The 18,622-nt window shown below is 39.4% G+C and overlaps 1 protein-coding gene across 1 annotated transcript in view; it reads right to left on the reverse strand.

The window, feature by feature from the left end:
* The window catches only part of EGF (epidermal growth factor), a 97,277-nt gene that overhangs the window by 13,178 nt on the left and 65,477 nt on the right, over positions 1-18,622 (reverse strand). The window contains exons 14-20 of the mRNA XM_013053985.2: positions 16,611-16,778; positions 15,584-15,733; positions 12,377-12,487; positions 7,827-7,943; positions 7,020-7,145; positions 3,556-3,678; positions 1,949-2,093 (exon numbers count right to left, since the gene is read on the reverse strand). Coding sequence (XP_012909439.2) covers positions 1,949-2,093; positions 3,556-3,678; positions 7,020-7,145; positions 7,827-7,943; positions 12,377-12,487; positions 15,584-15,733; positions 16,611-16,778 — 940 coding nt within the window. The remainder of the gene's footprint in view (positions 1-1,948; positions 2,094-3,555; positions 3,679-7,019; positions 7,146-7,826; positions 7,944-12,376; positions 12,488-15,583; positions 15,734-16,610; positions 16,779-18,622) is intronic.

Raw genomic sequence — 18,622 nt, forward strand, 5'->3', positions numbered from 1 at the left:
TGTTTCTAATAAAAGTTAGAGCTGGGGGCGCCTGGGTGGCTCAGTGGGTTAAGCCGCTGCCTTCGGCTCAGGTCATGATCTCGGGGTCCTGGGATCGAGTCCCACATCGGGCTCTCTGCTCAGCAGGGAGCCTGCTTCCTTCTCTCTCTCTCTGCCTGCCTCTCAGTGTACTTGTAATTTCTCTCTGTCAAATAAATAAATAAAATCTTTAAAAAAAAAAAAAAGTTAGAGCTGGTGAGCATTCCTAGAGATGTGTCATGACAGAATTTTAAAAATACAAAGTGAAGTCATCAAGGCGAAAGGAGGAAAGCGTTGGATGTCTGATTAAACATTTGTTTTTGAATTTTACATTTTTATTAAATGTAAAATTCAAAAACAAAGTTACGACCTAGACTAGTGGGACCTCTGGTGATATTTTAAATATTGCTTTTGATTAAAGGTCCTTAAATATGAGTGTTATCTGTAGTTTAATTGTCATTTTGTAGCAACTCATGTTTAAAACATTATCAGGGAATAAGATATTTTCATCAGGATTTAATGACAGAAAGAAAAGCAATGTACTAAAGAGTTCATAAATCATTTAATGAATCGATGTTATCAGGTCAAGTGAAAATAATTTACTAAATGCAATTCATAATTGTGAAGTACCCTTCACACTATTGTAATGTCTCTTATAATCTAAAGTTTAAGTATCATAGAGAAAAATAAACCACAATCTAATAAAGTAGGACATTTATTTCATAATTTCATTATTTTGGATAATAAGGAATGATGAACATGAAAAAATTGATTCTTATTATCAAAATCAAGGACAACTATTGTGAAGATTGGATTTATCTTAGGGTGGGAAATTACAGCATGCAAATATGAACATGAGGGTAGAATTCTATGAGATTTAAGTCAGTTTCACTAACAGTCATGAGCATTTTTCATCACTTTTGTCTGGCTGATGTGATTTATAATGCAAGGCCATTCACTTTGTCACAGAATACAACTTGTTCTTCTAACAATTTAGACTATGTTTCTGCTGATTATTATTCATAAAATAATAAAAGCCTTTAAGCTTATAGCTTCTATTCATGAGGATCAGAATATTTTATCACTTATTCCTCAGGCAGAGAAAATGATCAGTGAGTCAGTAGTCTAGCCACAGGGGACCCATTTATTCTTCAGGACCTACCAGTTCCCTCTGATTGACTTGAAAATATGAAATCCACTAAAAGTAAAATTTGATGCAGAACTAGATATTGCTTCCAAGGAAGTGTTTTCTGAGTAAGTACGGTGGGAGGACCTACAGTTTCAGGTCGCCCTCAAATCTACTTTTCAGCTGACGGTCCCCACTGCGAAACTGTCATGGGGACAAAAAAAGGAACAAACAGAAGCAGGGGCCACTTCCAGCAATTGTTACTAAGCAACTATTAGAAACTGAAGAAAAATTAGAAAAATTTAGAATTAAAAAATTTAGAATTAGAAAAATTAGAATTAGAAACTGAAGAAAAATAATTGTTTTCCATTTTCGAAAGTTGAGGGTAAGAAGTCCAATGTGTATATATAATCTTTTTGTAAATTCAGAAACATATTGTGGATGTTGTCCACACATGCGGCAGGAAATAAATCCAAGTTTCAAGGAACTCGTTCACAAACCTAAGTTTTCAGCCAGAACGAGAGGTTTCAGCCCCAGACTGTACCAGTAGCAACATTAAGTTAAGAGGGAAAATCACCAGTTCTTTAAATGTATATTTATATACGCAAGGAGGGTGCAGTATGTACATAGACACACACACACACACACACACACACACAATTTATATACGTGTGTTTATATGGTTTTCCCTAGCAAAAACCCAATTATAGAAAAAATCTCCTTGATATGAATTTTATGAATTATCTAAAAGTTATGAACTTCAGTCCCATATCTCTGTGCCATCACAAAGACAGCTTGACTTACTTGCATGCATATCTGTCAACTGCTTCAATGTACATACACACACCGTTATGGAGGCAGTAGCCGTCATAGGATGGGGGGCATTCCAGGAAACCATTTCTCACAGAATGGTGGCCGTCCTCCATGAGATGAGAAGGGGGGGTAGAGTCTACAAGAATCAAAGACATTACTTTCACTTTCTGAAGCGATTAGGTCTTCCAGGGATCAATATTCAGAACTAGTCTTTGTGACCAATTTGTGATCTAGTGCCTTTTAGTGACAAGAACTCAGAAGCAACTCCAGTTTTCATTTTCCTAACCAGACTTCATGTCATTCACCATGAAGCCAGCCATTCTTTCTTCAGCTTCAGAAAGCATATTGGAGGCAAGCAAGGAAACAGTCAATTCTAAATGACTTCATGAATCCCAAGTCACTGGTCTTTTACCAGTGACCAGTCACTTACCCCCAGTATCCTGGAAGCCTCAAAAATTTCTCCCACACAATGCTTTCTTCTAAAAATGATGTAAATATCAGAGGAGCCCTCAAAAACCAGACTGGTAAGTCTGACAGAATAGAAACTCTACTGTAACAGAGGGAATGTCAAAATGGCAAAGTTCCTTTTATTTATTTTTTTTAAAGATTTTATTTATTTATTTGACAGACAGAGATCACAAATAGGCAGAGCATCTGGCAGAGAGAGAGAGGGGGAAGCAAGGATCCCCGCTGAGCAGGGAGCCCGATGTGGGACTCAATCCCAGTGTCCTCAGACCATGACCCGAGCTGAAGGCAGAGGCTTAATCCACTGAGCCACCCAGCCATCCCTCGAAGTCCCTTTTATTGAATGGTTGTCTGCTCTTTAAAAGGAAATCATTACGGTATGTAGCTACATAAATATTAGCAGTCTCTCAATACCTTTAAGAAGAGCAAATTATCTGAGAAAAATAATGTGTTAAAAAAAAAGAGACCCAAGTAAGTCCTGAAATTTCCTTTCTTAAGATGTTTTGTGCTTGCAGAGCAGAGACAGGTGAATTGCTGGGAGTGGTGGTGAAAGAGACCCCAATCCTGGTTTCCAGGGTTGAGGTGAAGCCAGCTCCCCTTCTAGGGTACAGATTGTGAGAAGATATTGCCATTTGGGGAGAGCCTCAAGAAAGCAGAAGTTGACCATTAACATTAAAAAAAAAAAAAAAGAGAGAGAGAGAGAGAGCTAAAGTTCTAATTCAGATCAAGAAATACTAATGTTTTAAGGTAATATTTGAAAAGCTTTAAAAGTGATTCAAAATGCTAAGGGTCCAGACATCTTTCCTGACCTGACCTGACCTGCAAAGTTTTTCCAGCAGCCCCAGAAATCAATATCACAAATTAAGACATTGGTCTCATAGTTAAAGAGAACTACCTGCATTCCCACCTTTTGAATTGTAAGTAATAAGAAAGGAATTTCTTCCAGATGTTATTAAATTAAGAAAACTTGACTACTACACATTCCCAAGCTCAGCATCCACCTAATCAGGAACGTAAACTCACCAGCCCGGTTGAATCGAATAATTTCTAGACTCTTCAGAGCAAATACATTGGGGTATAGAATTTTCCAGAATTAAGTCCCTTCCTTGGCCCTAGACCACCCACCAACCTACCAGTGCATATCCACCCAGGTTCAGACAGGCTGCCGGCACACATACAGGTGTAGTTTCCCTCCGTATTTGTACAGGTGGCATTTTCCCCACAGGTGTGCCTGCCCAATTGGCATTCGTTAATATCTGCCAGAAACAAGGGAGTAGGGAAGAGAAAAGTGAGGTGCAGAAGAGGACAAAGGGTTATATTATTGGAAAAGCCAACATTCTGGGAAGGGAACAGCTTCAACCTCTCCCATGCTGCACACTCTCAGACCCTCTGTATTTTTTTATTAAAAACTATATTATGAATGCTGGACACAAGGATGAAGTGGGTCCCTCAGCTGCCTGCCCATTCAGGTGCTCTTAACTCCTGAAATAAGGCTGAGTGTTTTCTCAGTGCTTGGGAGGAAAGGAGACATCCCAACATGCAGTTCAGTGGGAAGGTTGGAGATTGGTAAACCAGCTCTAGGCAAACATTTAGAAAATAAGATCCTGAAGATTCGTTCTTAACTTTTGCCAATAGACATCCAGTCATTGATATATATTTAGAGCATGTAAGACATTTCTGCTTTTTTTCTGCATAAACATAAATTAAGTCAACCCTTTCTTTCCCAACTACTACTGTTTTCTTTCTCAATTACCACCAGCCTAACATTTAAATCTTTCTTCTCCTCAATTTTACATTACTATAAGACAGCCTCCCCACATTCCCTGCATACCATTTCTCCCCCACTCTACTCCTAAACACGGCGCCAGATTAACATCCTAAAGCACATCTCCCATCACTGCACCCCTTGACTCAACCGCTCCCTTACCCAGAGCTGAGCTGCCCAATATGGTAGCCATCACCCTCTGTATGTGAGTATGTGTGGGTGTGTGAGCACCTGAACTGCGACTGGTCTACAATGACATATGCTGTAAGTGTAAAACACTTAGCAGATTTTGAAGACTTAGTAATAAAATAAGAAAGAATGTAAAATATGGTATAGTGCAAAAAAAGTGAATTTTGGATCACTGAAAAAAATAAAATTTAAAAAATATCTCAATGATTTTTATATTGATTACATATTAAAATGTTAATATCTTGGATATGTTGGGCTTAATAAAATAAAAATTAATTTCACCTATTTCTTTGTACTTTTTGTAATGGAGCTATTTGAAAATTTAAAATTATATAGGTAACATATATTATAGTTCTATTAGATAGGGTTGGTCTAGAGAAATAAAACCCTAATGACCCTCAACTTCTAGTCTTCTACATATGTAATGCAACCCACCTGTTATGAACTGAATTGTATCTCCCCCCAAATCTCTATATTGAAGTTCCAACCCCCCACATGACTATATTTAGAGATGGGGCCTTCAAGGAAGTAATTAAAGTTAAATGAGGTTGTAAGGGTGAGGCCCTAATCCAATAGGATTGAAGTTCTTATAAGGAAAAAAAGAGACACCAGGTCCCCCATCCCCAAACCACAGCAGAAAGGCCGTCTAGTTCACATACCTATACTTAGTACTCATGTAGGCCATTGTCTATGCCCCAAATAGACCCGTCATATGTTCGTACCTGGAATGCTCCCCATTCCTTCTCATTTCTGCCTAATGAAAATTTCCTCATGCCCCAATGTCCATGCACAGTGATCCTTCCTTCACGAAGTTTTCTTAATACCTCAAACAGATTTTCTTCCTGTTGGGAACTTTCACTGTAGTTTTTACTTCTCTCATAATGCACACCCCCCTTCACCACTTATCACAGCTCCCTGTCTCTCAGGTCCTACTCTTCTCGCAAGCAAGCACTACCTTCATCATTCTGCTCTTCCTCGCACTTCCGGGCACTATGTCTCTGCACTGAGAGTTGCCAAATAAATATTTGTCACATTGGACTGCTATCCCAAATGACTCAAAATGAGTCTTTTTTTTTTTTTTTACGTACTTCCTACTATAATTTCTATGAAATCTCTATAACCTCTTTATCTCTGTAATCTCTCTTTCTCTGTAATTTTATAATCTCTGTGAACCTTGAGAGACAGAGCTTCTCCAAGAACTAGGAACAAAGGTATACTCTTGGTCAAGAAACACAACCACTCCTAAGAATAAGAATAACTTATTATTTTTATGTGGCATTTATTATGTTCCAAGCACAATGTAAAGCACTCTATCTACATATATCTGGAAGAAGGAAGGAAAGAAGGAGGGAGGGAGAGTGAGGCAGAGATAGCAGGGGAGGAAGAGGGGAAGGAACACAGAGAGGGAGAAAGAGAGAGAGAGAGAGAACAGGAATCAGCCCATTCTTCCCTGTGGCCTGAGGACTCCTTGCCCCAGGCAGGCTGCGCCATGATACCCTGTTGCCCGTTCACTGCTGGAAGGAAATAGGTTAGTAATACAGAATCCGGAGTTTAAGGAGTTTAAACATCCAAAAGGCATACCTTCTTTCCTCTTCAAAGTAAATTAAATATAAAGCCTGTTTGTCTAAATTATCTATGAGCCTGATTAATTAGAGCAGTGACATTTTCTTGACTGACAGCCAACTATGTGCTTAAAAGACTATTTACAAATGACTGTGGACTCCACAAAACTAATCTGATAAAGGTCTGATTTAAACCAGCCAGCTCCAAAAACACTTGGTAGTCGTGACTGATGGTTCATATTTAACCTCAGCATGTGGGAAAAAGCAGTATTATTTCAGTCTCTTATCAGGTCATCTGCCCCTCACCATGAAAAGATCTGCATGTTTTCAGAAGGCAAAGAAAATACTGTTAGAGACATGTGAAAGCCCTGTTAAACTCCAGGTAAGCGCTTCATGGGGTTAGGGTGGCTTCAGGCAGGTCCCTACCTGTGGGTGCTGCTATGTTCCTGACACCTGACATGGCATGAGACAGCCATTAAGTGAGCTCCCAACCCAGAAGCCACACCCAGACCTTGGCAGAGGACGGTGATTATGAAAGACATCTTAATCACTCCTTCCTTGTATCAGAATGTCAGTGGCTTGCATCTCCCGTCTACTGACACTCCTCCAGAGCTGTCCCGTGAGCCCTTTCACAGAACCACTCCCCCCTTTCCTTTATGCCCAGAGCAGGGACTTCCAACAAGCCTCCCTTAGCTCTGCAGTTCACCGCGGCTCACCTGCAAAATCCAGGGATAACGAAAATGCTGTACGACTCCCCGCCATGATGGCTTGAGGTGTGGAGTATTAATGGGCACTGGCGTCACTCAACTCCAGAGAAAGAATGAGAAAGGCAGAGGGACCCACAACCTCTGCAGCATCTTGAAGCTGACTAGTCCCATCCTAGCACAAGGGCACAAACTTGACTGTTCATCCAGAATCGACCTATGTCAGTTTGAACAGCTCACGTAACTTCTCTTTGAGTGTTAACATGGGTGGCACTTATATTATACCCTGTCGTTTCTTGACCCACCACACCCACAGCATTTCCCCATCCTCAGAGGCCTGCCTCTGGCCTCCTCCCTTGGCACACATGCTCTCTTACCAAGACAGTGAATCCCATCGCCTTGGTAGCCTTCTGAGCACCGGCAGACATAGCCACCTTCGGTATTGACGCACTGAGAGGAGGTGGGAGGACAAACAGTGATGCCCGTCTCACATTCATCTATATCTGCGGGCAAAATGATTAGTGAAATATGTAGACAATCCTGGCATTAAATGAGAATCATGGGAAAAACAGAAGTATAAGCATTCATACAACCAATCACTCAACCGCTTTCAGATACTGTTTGCAAATGTAATGCAAACTCCGTAGCTTGGTCTTAAAGTTCACGTCCAAACCAATTTTTACAGCTTGTTTAGGTGTCTGCTTAGCTAAGTGTATGTAAATACATCACATTGGGCCAGGGTTGCAGATGATAAAAACTGAGATTCTTACAATAATCACTAACTTAAAATTTCAAGGCACTCAATGTAATATGGAAACCTATCCAGCACAACCAATTTATTCAACTTAAACTTAAGACCTCAGCTTTTAGGGGAGGAAATTTGTGTTCTTATTGTAACTGGTGAATTTATAAATTTGACTCAAGCTCAAATTCATGCTTCTAAAACTAATTATAAAATTTTCTCCTTAATATCAACTGCATATATCATGTAATTATAATATAACAACATACTATATGTTTCATATTTTCTAGATATGCTGTTCATTATCATTTTAGCTAATATGAACTAATTTATTCTATCCTGATGATTACATAAATCCTCTGGAGATTTTGAATCAGTATTATCTGAAAGAATGTTTCTGGTTCCCTATTTTCCAGATACATGTATTGGCCTTTGCTCTTACCAAAACATACTTTTCCATCCCCAGTAAATCCTGTCAAGCATTGACATGTTGCATTTTCTCCCTCGGAAACACACTGAGCCTGTGAACTGCATCCCACAGGACCACAGTCATCAGCGTCTGCAAAGAGCAAGAACCCCATCAGATTATTTGCAGGCCTTAGAGGAAAAATGGGTTTGAATGTTTTGGGTTCTACAGAACATTCTAGCACTTCCTTCCTGAGTCCTGGGACAGGTTAACCTCCAAAGAGAAACAATTAGTTGACCTCTAAACTATATCTATATTAAAGGGTCCACAAGCTATATGCTCCCATTTATATGCTTTCAGTAAATCTTTAGTCTTAAAGATCTATTGGTATTCAAAGAACCTTGTGTGAACTTGTTTATAACTTTTTAAAAAGCATTTGCAAACTTGAACTATAAAATTTCCAGGAGTAATAGGCTCAAATATCAAAAGTTTTATTGTTTGAGAATTCTCAACCATTAGGACATACAATAGGGGTCAATATATTCTTATGCCCCCAGAAGACACAGACTAATATTTAACAAGTAGATCTGGGTACCAACATGGCAGAGATACAAAAAATAAGAATTTATTACAATGATACAAGATGCAATAAAAAGATTTATTGTCAATTTACTAAAATTATGTCTCATATATGAGAATATGTATGACACAATGTATGGTTATTGTCAAGATTTATGCAATGACTTGCAAACCTCAAGGCACTTTTACAAAGTCATGAACCATATAAACTAAAAGCTGTAAATGGATCGTTTCATTTCATAGTCCATTGAAATGCAAATGCCCCGGGGGACAGAGCTGCATGTTGAGCCATAAACATGAGCAAGTTTTTTTTTTTTCCTTTTGACTACTTATGTATATAATCATTCTCCAAATGCCGCAGTTGGAGTTGGGGGGATCTGACCTACCACAGCAGGATATAAACTATCATCTCTCTATTCACTGGTAAGTTTGCTTACCTGAATACAGAAGAGGTAAAAGAAGTCCTCTAAACTTGCCCATAAATTAAAGAAAGATGATCACAGGAGGATTCAGGTCCCATGTAAATGCACACATTAGGTCATTGCATTTGATTTGCTTGGCTATTTGAATGAGATTTCTCATGCAGGAACACATGCCCTTCATTCTTGCTTGGTCATCTCCTGTCACTCATGACTCTTCAAGATGGATAAGTTCAGACTAAATCAATTATCCATTTGATTTGGCATTTATTTGGAAGACTAGCTCTCAAGTCACTAGGCTGCTCAGTGTATGGTGGACAAGATCCAATTACCCAAGACATTTTAAATCAGTTGCAGAATTGCCTTAAATTAGAATATAATTCAGGATTTATTTGGTAACTTGCAAACCGCAAGGCAGCTTTTGCATAATGAAAAGCACTGGATATGCTGTTGGGGGCTGGGGGATGGGCTAGAGCCAAAGTTCTTTTTGACACAAGCTGGCTCTGGAAGGAATAAGTGCCTGGGCTTCACAGCCCTCTTCTGCAAAATACAGGTGACATTTTTTTGTCCAGTCTACTTCAAATGATAATTGTAAGGACTGAGGAAAAAAATGATTTAAAAAAAACTGAGAATAATAAATTTTATACATATGTAAATAAGGATGATAAAGAAGAAGAGTATTGTGACAGTCTGAATTAGAATTAGCCTTATGACATTAGAAAAAGAATCCAGGGCCTATTAGTTAAACTACTAAAATTAATTTTTTAAAAAGTACCTATCACACACTAGATCCTAATATGAGCCAAAAATACAGTGATGGAGAATACAGACAGGGCCTCTGCTGTCTTGTATGATTAGTTATTGAAGTACAGGTGTGATACACACTATCAAGAAACAACACCAGGTTCTCAGGGTTTTGGGATTTTTTTGTTTGTTTTTTAAAGATTTTATTTATTTATTTCACAGACAGAGATGACAAGTAGGCAGAGAGTCAGGCAGAGAGAGAGGAGGAAGCAGGCTCCCCACTGAGCAGAGAGCCTGATACGGGGCTCGATCCCAGGGCCCGATCATGACCTGAGCCGAAGGCAGAGGCTTAAACCACTGAACCACCCAGGGCCCCACAACACCAGGTTCTAAGGGAGATGAAATAACTCTCATCTCCCACTTAGGAGACTAGGAAAAGCTTCTAAGTGGGATCTGAAGCTAAGATCTAGATACATACGACTTGGATGGGTGTAGAAAGAGTGCTGTGGGCTAGGAACACACCATCTATCTGTTACAGGCAAGGCCCGTGCGACTGAAGCCAGCCAGAGAAAGTCCAGGACAAAAAGGCCCACACAGAGGCTGGTGAAGTATATAAGGACTGATTCAGACAGCACCCAACAGGCCACGTTCAGAATTTCACATTTTATTCATGAACCTAGAAAAACTCATTATTTTAGTAAACTTGACAAGGAAATCTTATGATTGAATTTCTTTGCCTTGTTGTAGACAGATCTACTTGCTACACAGCAGTCTGTATGTCTTTGGGGAATAAGAATATATTGATCCTAACCTAAAATCTATTCTAGAGTTTTCAAATTCATTTTTAGCATAGATACTTTGTTTAAATGAAGTCTCACTACAAAATACAAATATGAGCCCTTAGCCTACCACCACTAGAACTAAAACTTTATAGACTAAGACAAAATAGAACACAGTTCAGATATGGAAAGAGGAGGCAGTTCTCACAAAGACAGTCATTTCCATCTATTTTGCACAAGGTAGAGTATAGTCTCAGGTATGAAGGCAAATACAGCCTTTAATACAGTATGTGTTTTCCAAATATTTGGGTATCTTATCACTCCACTATCCCACCCATGTGCCTAATTTACTATCTCTCATTACCTTGGTCTTTGAGTCTCCCAAACATTAGTCTTTCAAAACGTGCTCTGTGAACATTTAGGGATTCTTAGCAACTTTGAAATGGTTCTCAATACTGCTAATATTTATTTATATTGTTTTATCCCATCATTTATTTTTCTTGACTTCAGACTGTGACCTTGTAGAACAGGTCTGTGTTTAGCTCATCATCGTATCCCTAGTGCTTAGCACAGCATGTAGCAAATAAATAATCACTAAATGAGTAATATTCCTAATGTGCTAGTGTTTTCTAGGCTTTGTCTGGATATGAATTAATTATTTGGCCATAATTTTCAAAAATCTTTGGTAAAGTCATTACCTTAATATATCTTAGTCTAGGTTTCAAATCTGTAAAGTGATGGCTTGTAGTCAGAATCAAATTAGAGGGGTGCCTGTGTGGTTCAGTCAGTTAAGCTTCTGACTCTTGGTTTTGGCTCAGGTCATGATCTTGGGGTTGTGAGATCGGGCTCTGTGCTCAACAGGGAGTCTGCTTGAGATTCTCTCTCCTCTCCCTCTCCCTCTGCCACTCCCCAATCCCCTCTCAAATACATAAAGAAATCTTTTTTTTTTAATCAATTTAGAGGGAAAGTACTTAGTAAACTCTAAAGCTCCATACAAATTGTAATTACCAAAAATATCCACCTCTGTGTATCTGTGTATTTTATCTTACTGGTAAGTCCTTTCTTTTTTTTTTTCTCTTGGTAGACCAAGAGAGAGGGAGAGACAATCTTAAGCAGGCTCCACACCCAGTAGGAAGCCTGATGCAGGGCTTGATATCACAACCCTGAGATCATGACCTTAGCTGAAATCAAGAGTTGGACACTTAATTGACTGAGCCATACAAGTGCCCCTGTACTGATAAGTTCTTATAATAGGGAAAGGGAAGAGGTCTCCAGGTATCCTACACAGGCAAAGTAGTCTGTAGACCACAAAAGTTGAATGAGCACTTTAAGTGTATCTAAGGTCTTAATGTGGAGCTTTCAAACTTATTTTTAGCCATAGATACTTTGTTAAGATAAAATCTTAGAAATATAAATAAATACCGTGTTTCAAAGGAGATCTATGCCAACTACAGGTAGAGAGCTGTGAAGAAGGGGTGAGGCTTGCAGAGGTTCCTGGGCTGAGTGAAGCCCAGTTTGAAAACCATTGACCTCATGAGTAAATATAGAGTATAAAAGAATTAGGCTCCCTGAAGTTGTTACATACTGAACAAATTATTTAGCATTCTGGTGATAAATGTGCAATATAGGACACAATTCTACTATTTGCTCTTTGTAACCTCTGGAGCAGCTGAAGCAACCAAACCATATTTGCTTATCAGTTACTATCTACTTTTCACACTAAGGGAAGTCTAGCTAGATGGGCTAAATATCAAAATTACTAGGTCTGGATGGGGACAAACTTGAGTCTGTTCCATCTTAATTTTCACCCTTGTTTCCAAGTTAGATTTCTTCAAAGAAGTTTCAGCTCAAAGACTCTCGATGAGTAAATTCATGTCCAGTCTAACATGGTGCCATCTTCCTCAGGCACACGGTTCAGAAAAAAAGGATCAAAGTTTGAGTCCAAAGTCTGGCTTGACTTGTTTTGTGTACGCTTAGCCAAAGTCAGAGAGCGAATACAGGATTCTAACTAGTAGGCTGGAAATTGCTGGAGCCAAAGCTATGTTGGAGAATTCCTCGTTCATACCTGATAACATGATCTCAGCCACTAGCAGACTCTGAGATTCTGTAATGCTCTCTTCAGATCCTCTATTCGTGGATGAGACGTTCAATGGCAACCCTTGATCTGCTTCACTACCTAGTGAAGACCAAAAGATACAGTTAATGTCATCTGGAAGAAAAGCACTGTGTACTTTTATGATCAAGAAACTTAGACTTAATTTGTACCTATGGCTGTGTGCTGGTTGTTTGAGTGTAGACTTGTACAGCAAGAGCATTCAGGGAAACTAGCGGTGTTTTGGTGACTTGGAAAATTTTGCCCGCTACACCATACCCTCCCAGTTTCTCCCAGAGCACTTGATGGTTGAGGGTTGGGGGAGCCAGAGAGCAAAAAGAAAGGACTCTTTTAGGTACCGGCAAATACAGTAAGAGTAGAATCTAAGATCCTAACGGACATTATCAACTCACAATCACAACCCACCACCACTAAGGACAAATTAATAAGATGATCTCCCTAACCTGCCTTCCATGTATACTCCTCCTTTAGGTTACTTTCAATACTTATTTTACCTGTATTTAGAAATGTGTAAGGGTATAAACAAGTGATAATTTAACATAGGCATGGGACCTATGCAATTCCGTAGTACATAGGAAAAATGGATCTCCTAAAACACTAAGTTCTCAAACTGTGGTCCTTGGACCCCAGGTTCCCATTGCATGCACAGAGTCCATAAGGTCAAAACTATTTTCACAAAATGCAAATACATGTGACATTGGACATCAGGTAAGACTGCTGGCATCCTAACATGAATTAAGTCTATGGCACCAAAATCAACTAAAAGTCATGTTCTTCACTGTACACATTCACATACACACATACACAAACAAATCCTGTCTCACTTAAGAAGAGCCATGATGAAGCAGTTAAGCATTATTCATTTTTTAAAATCTCAACCATGGAATACTTGGCTCTTTAAAATTCTATATAACAAAATGGGAAGTATATATAAAACATTCTGGGTACATTATGAAGTGACAATGGTTGTCTGGTCATCTGGAAGAAAAGCACTGTGTACTCTTTGAGCTGCAAGCTGAAACTATCCTCTTTTTACATTGAATATAATTTTCACTTGGAAGGCTGACTGACAGAGTTTGTTATGAACACTTAGAAATTTGGCAAGCATGTTCTCAAAAATGAGGTGAATCTGTCATTTCAAGAAAAACAACTGACAGTACTTATAGCTAATGATAAATATTAGCTTCCCAGTAAAAAGTAGAATTTTGAAAATTTTTCTTCTCTACCCTGAGCTTGACCAAAAATACCAAAACTCAAAGACCCGTCTAATGAGTTTGATGGTAATAATTAATGAACGTGATTTACATGTGTGACACTTGGAAGATATGCACAACTCAGGCAATCCGTATTTTCATATGACCAACATGACACCACAAAATCATGCATTGGTAAAAGAGTCACTCAACGTACAAAATAGACCACTGGATATTAACATAGCTGGTGACAAAAAGTTTATTGGTGTGGCTTCAGATTCACACTGCAACTATGGTTTAAGAAACTACGACCTGTCCAGTTCTGCCACAGTATCGAAAGAAGACACACAAAACAGTCATCTAAAAAAGCTATTAAATGATCAATCCTCTCTTTTCCAAATCTATGTGTGAGGTCAGATTTTCTTCATAGGCTTCAAGCAAAACAACAAAGCAACAGATTTCACATAGAAGCAGATATGAGAATCCATCTGCTCTATATTAAGCCAGACTTTAGGATATAAATGCAAAACAGTGCCATTATGCTCACTGTATATTTTTGTTTTAGAAAATAGTTATTTCATTTATTTCCCTAAAAATATGTGATGCTCATACATATTAGAATATTGTTATAGCATAATGGACATATTTTTTAAACTTTTTAAGTTTTAATTTCTAATATTATACATATTGATAGATATACCCCACATTAACAAGAGCTCTTTGGAGTTTTCAGTCATGTTTAGGAGTGAAAAAGGGTCCTGGGGTGACACCTGGTGTCCGACTCTTGATTTTGGCTCAGGTCATGATCTCAGGGTGGTGGCCCCGAGCCCCAGTGTCAGGCTTCCTGCTCAGTGCAAAGTCTGCTCACATACACACTTGAGCGCATGTGCATTCTCTCTCTCTAAGAGAAATAAATAAGTCTTTTTTTAAAAAGAGTGTAAAGGGGTCCTAAAACAAAAAATATTGACAACTGTTTTTCTAAAGCAACAATCCATGGAAAATTCTAAAAATCCAAAATCTTCAATTCTGGTCCATGGAAAATCAATCCTTATGTTTGCCGCTTATCTATCACCAAACTTACACCATGCCTACTAGATAAACCAATTTCTTAAAAAATCTTTACTACCGCTTACATCCCCATTCAAGGGAAGCAGATCAGCACTACTCGCTACACATCACATTTGATATCTTCTTCCTTTCCTCTGCCTCAAAGTCATAACTTAGTTTTTTTGTTTTGTTGTTTGTTTGTTTGTTTGTTTGTTTGTTTCAGACTTAGTTTTTTAAACATGGATCCAAACCTTCTCAGGCTACATTCCCTACACTTATTTACTATCCTAAAGTTATTTACTATAAAGAACTTTGCTTTTCATATTAAGACCAGTGATGTGGTAGGATTGTATATAACTACCTCTAAAATTGAGGCCATAAAATGTCTAAACAAAATGTCTCTGAACATTATCCGAGGTGGTCAAATGCTGGCATTTTTTCACCCCAAGTTTGGGCCACTCCACTGTAAATGCCAGGGAGGGGTGGAGACTGACACTCAATGTTTTGGATAGTATCTTTTGTTAGTTTTACAACTAGAGCAGGTCGACTGAATTTAATCTTTAGTAAGAAACCCAAACTCATGAGAGCAGAAAAACAAAACAAAAAGACTCAGCATCCCTAAAAGCAGGAAAGCATTTTTGGGGGTGGGGTGGGGGGTGCAGAGGGAGAGAGAGAATCTTTAAGCAGGCTCCACATCCAGCATGGAGCCCAATGCAGGGCTCAATCTCAGCACCCTGTGATCATGACCTGAGCTGAAACCAAGAGTCAGACACTTAACTGACTGAGCTACCCAGACGCCCCGAAGCAGGGAAGCTTTTAAAAACAAAATATTAAACATCAGCAGAAGCATGAGGATTGATGTAGAACTATATCCCTGAGCCAAAATAAAATAATTTAACCATACAATTTATCATCTTACCTGCCGGAATCTGATGGCCATTCAGAGCCAGACACATTTTGCCATCTGGGGCTTTCACGAAACCTTCACGACACAAACACTGAGCAGTTCCAAACCTCTCTTTGCAAATATGTTCACAGCCTCCATTTTGATGTAAGCAGGGCTGTGCTCCTTGTGGGGAAAAGAGGAACATTCACAGATGGGCTTGGAGATCCAAAAAAGTGCCATTGATACAGATCACAGCGTACAGCTTTTGGGGGGAAAATTTCAGTGTATCTAAATGGAACCTATATCAAGATCTATTTCAGAAGATTTCCTAATGGAGCCAGTTCTAAGATCAGCTTGGAATGTTATTACCTTGTGTATATTTATTGAGTATAGTCAGTACTTTTTTTTTTAAGATTTTTATTTATTTATTTGACAGAGAGAGAAAGAGATCACAAGCAGGCAGAGAGAGAGGGGGAAGCAGGCTCCCTGCTGAGCAGAGAGCCCGATGTGATCCTAGGACCCTGGGATCATGACCTGAGCCGAAGGCAGAGGCTTAACCCACTGAGCCACCCTTGCACCCCAATATAGTCAGTACTTCTGTTCAAGAAGCTCGTTAGGCGGGTATGATCCCTATTTGCTGACTCATAATCTAGTCAAACCAACAAGGGGCAATCCAGAAGGAAGTTAGTACAGGACACTGATGATGTTCAGGCCCTGGCGCTCTCAGGGGGTAGGGAAATGCCCCAGTCGAGATAGAAGCTTCTACTGCAGGTGTCTAAATCACCCCCCATCCCTCATTTCCACCCTCAGTGCCCTTAACCCAAGACTCCTTGGAAAGGACCAACTTAAGTAGAAGCTGGTCAGGAGAAGCAAACATGAGAATGGAAAGATGAAGCCCAAATTTACTACCAGATTGTCTCAGTTTAAACCCAATCCAAATCTCAGGAAATCTTAACATCCACCCAGATTAGTGAGAATTGCGATATCCTCCTCCTCTCCTATCAATTAAAATAGTTACAGATGCCAGCCAAAGAAACACTGTGTGACATGGCCAGTGTACCTGGTTTTGCCAATGGATGAACTACAACCAGTGATGAAGGCTTCAGCATGCTGCCTCGGAGACGTACCCGGTTTTTGCCCGTCCTCTTGTTCACCCTCATTACCGATGGCATAGTCCAATCTGAGAGCCACACATGGTCCTCAAACACAGCCACAGCAAAAGGATGCCCTGAAAGCAGTTTATATCCAAGTTTGAATCCAAGACAAGTACATCTTGTCTTTGCCATGAATATTTTTAAAAGAACAAGGCTTACAACATGCTCATGTGATTCCCACACTAAAGCATTCCTTTGCTATAGCTGCTAAGCAAGACACACACCACTACCTATGCCTGAACCAGGGAAAACCCACATGGTGAGGGAACCTTGTTCTAGAAGGGGAGCCCAGTGGTATGAGGTGCTCACATTGTCACACAGCATTTGGGGCATGGGAGAATGTGGGCTGATTGACAGAACATCAAGAAGGAAGAGGCTAGAGCAGCAATGTTGTATTTGGTGATTCTGTCCCTATAGACTAAACTTCAGTGAGTTATTTTACCTGTTTTTGCACTAGGTTCCTTGTATTTTAAGTGGCAACACTAAGTAGTCGGCTAAATTTGCAAGTTGTTGTAAGGACCTTTAACAATTCGAAGTAACTCAGTAACAGTCTCTTTAAATTCCCATCTCCAGCAACACATTTCCCTGCATTGGACCCCCACCTCCTTTCGTGCCTCTCCTGTTACCTGGTTTTAGTGCACTGGCTTGTGCTCCTGGTCTCATTCTTCCTGCCTTCTCTCACACCTTGTTCAGTTAATTATCCCTTTCTTTTACATTTCACTCTCTTCCTTCTACTAGCTGCCTTCCCTTAGCTCATTAATATCCCCATCTCCCTGACCCCTCTAGCTTCCTCTTGTCTTTTTCCTTCCCGTCTTGGCCAAGCTGATTAAAAGTCATTTATTACCTACTGCCTCCATTTTCACGGCTCCTGTCAACCCCTAAGTGGGCTCTTCTGACCCTACCTCAACTAACCCACCTCTCCATGCCCCTGGAACTGCCCTGATAAGATATTCAAGTATTGGTAGTAAGCAGGGAAATGCTGTAATACACTGTCTCAAGTGGTTAGAGGCTAAAGCTAGGGAGCCCCAAATTTGGAACCTTTAATCTTGTTCAGTCACATTTCCCAGACCAGTTTTTTTTTGTTTTTTTTTTTTTTTGCAAATGAGCAGTGGTTTTGGTGGATTAGGATGAATGTCTCCCTCTTCTGGCAGCAAACTAAAATGACTTGTGCTGGTGACAATGAGTCTCCATCCATCATTACTGACCAGAGCCCTTAGAGAATCTTAGTAGTCTCTAGCCTTTTGTTCCCAATTAAAGCCATAAATGCAGCACAGACATTTTTAATATAGATATGAGGGTTTTTTGTTATGGCAAAATACCTCTAACATAAGATATATCATCTTAACCTAGGCATACATTTTAGCAGTGTTAAGGACATTCACTTTGTTATACAGCCAACTTCCAGAAATTTTTTATCTTGCAAAACTGAAACTCTAATATCCATTAAACCACAACTTCCCATTTCCCACCCCCCTCATTCTACTTTTCTATGAATGTGACTATTCTAGATACGTCAAGTAGATAGAATCATATGGTATTTGTCTTTTGTGCCTGGCTTATTTCACTCACCATAATGTCTCCAGGGTTCACCCATTTGTAGCACGTGTCAGAATTAGCTATTTTTTTAAATCTCTTTAAAATTTTTTTATTTTTCTTATTTTTAATACTGAAATATAGTTGATGAAAATTAGCTATAGTTTTTCAACAAATACCTCACACTAGAAACAATCTTCGTTAGTTTTTTAAATAGAAGAGCCACGGTTGAATGTTAAGTGAAGGATGAATTACTTCGGGGGCACCTGGGTGGCTCAGTCAGTTATGCGTCCAACTCTGGATTTCGGCTCAGGCCATGATCTCAGAGTTGTGAGATGGAGCCCTGTGTCAGGCTCCATACTGAGCCTGAAGCCTGCTTAAGATT

This window comes from Mustela putorius, unplaced genomic scaffold (assembly GCF_011764305.1).
Source record: "Mustela putorius furo isolate JIRA1106 unplaced genomic scaffold, ASM1176430v1.1 tig00000868_pilon_pilon_pilon, whole genome shotgun sequence".
NCBI lineage: Eukaryota > Metazoa > Chordata > Mammalia > Carnivora > Mustelidae > Mustela > Mustela putorius.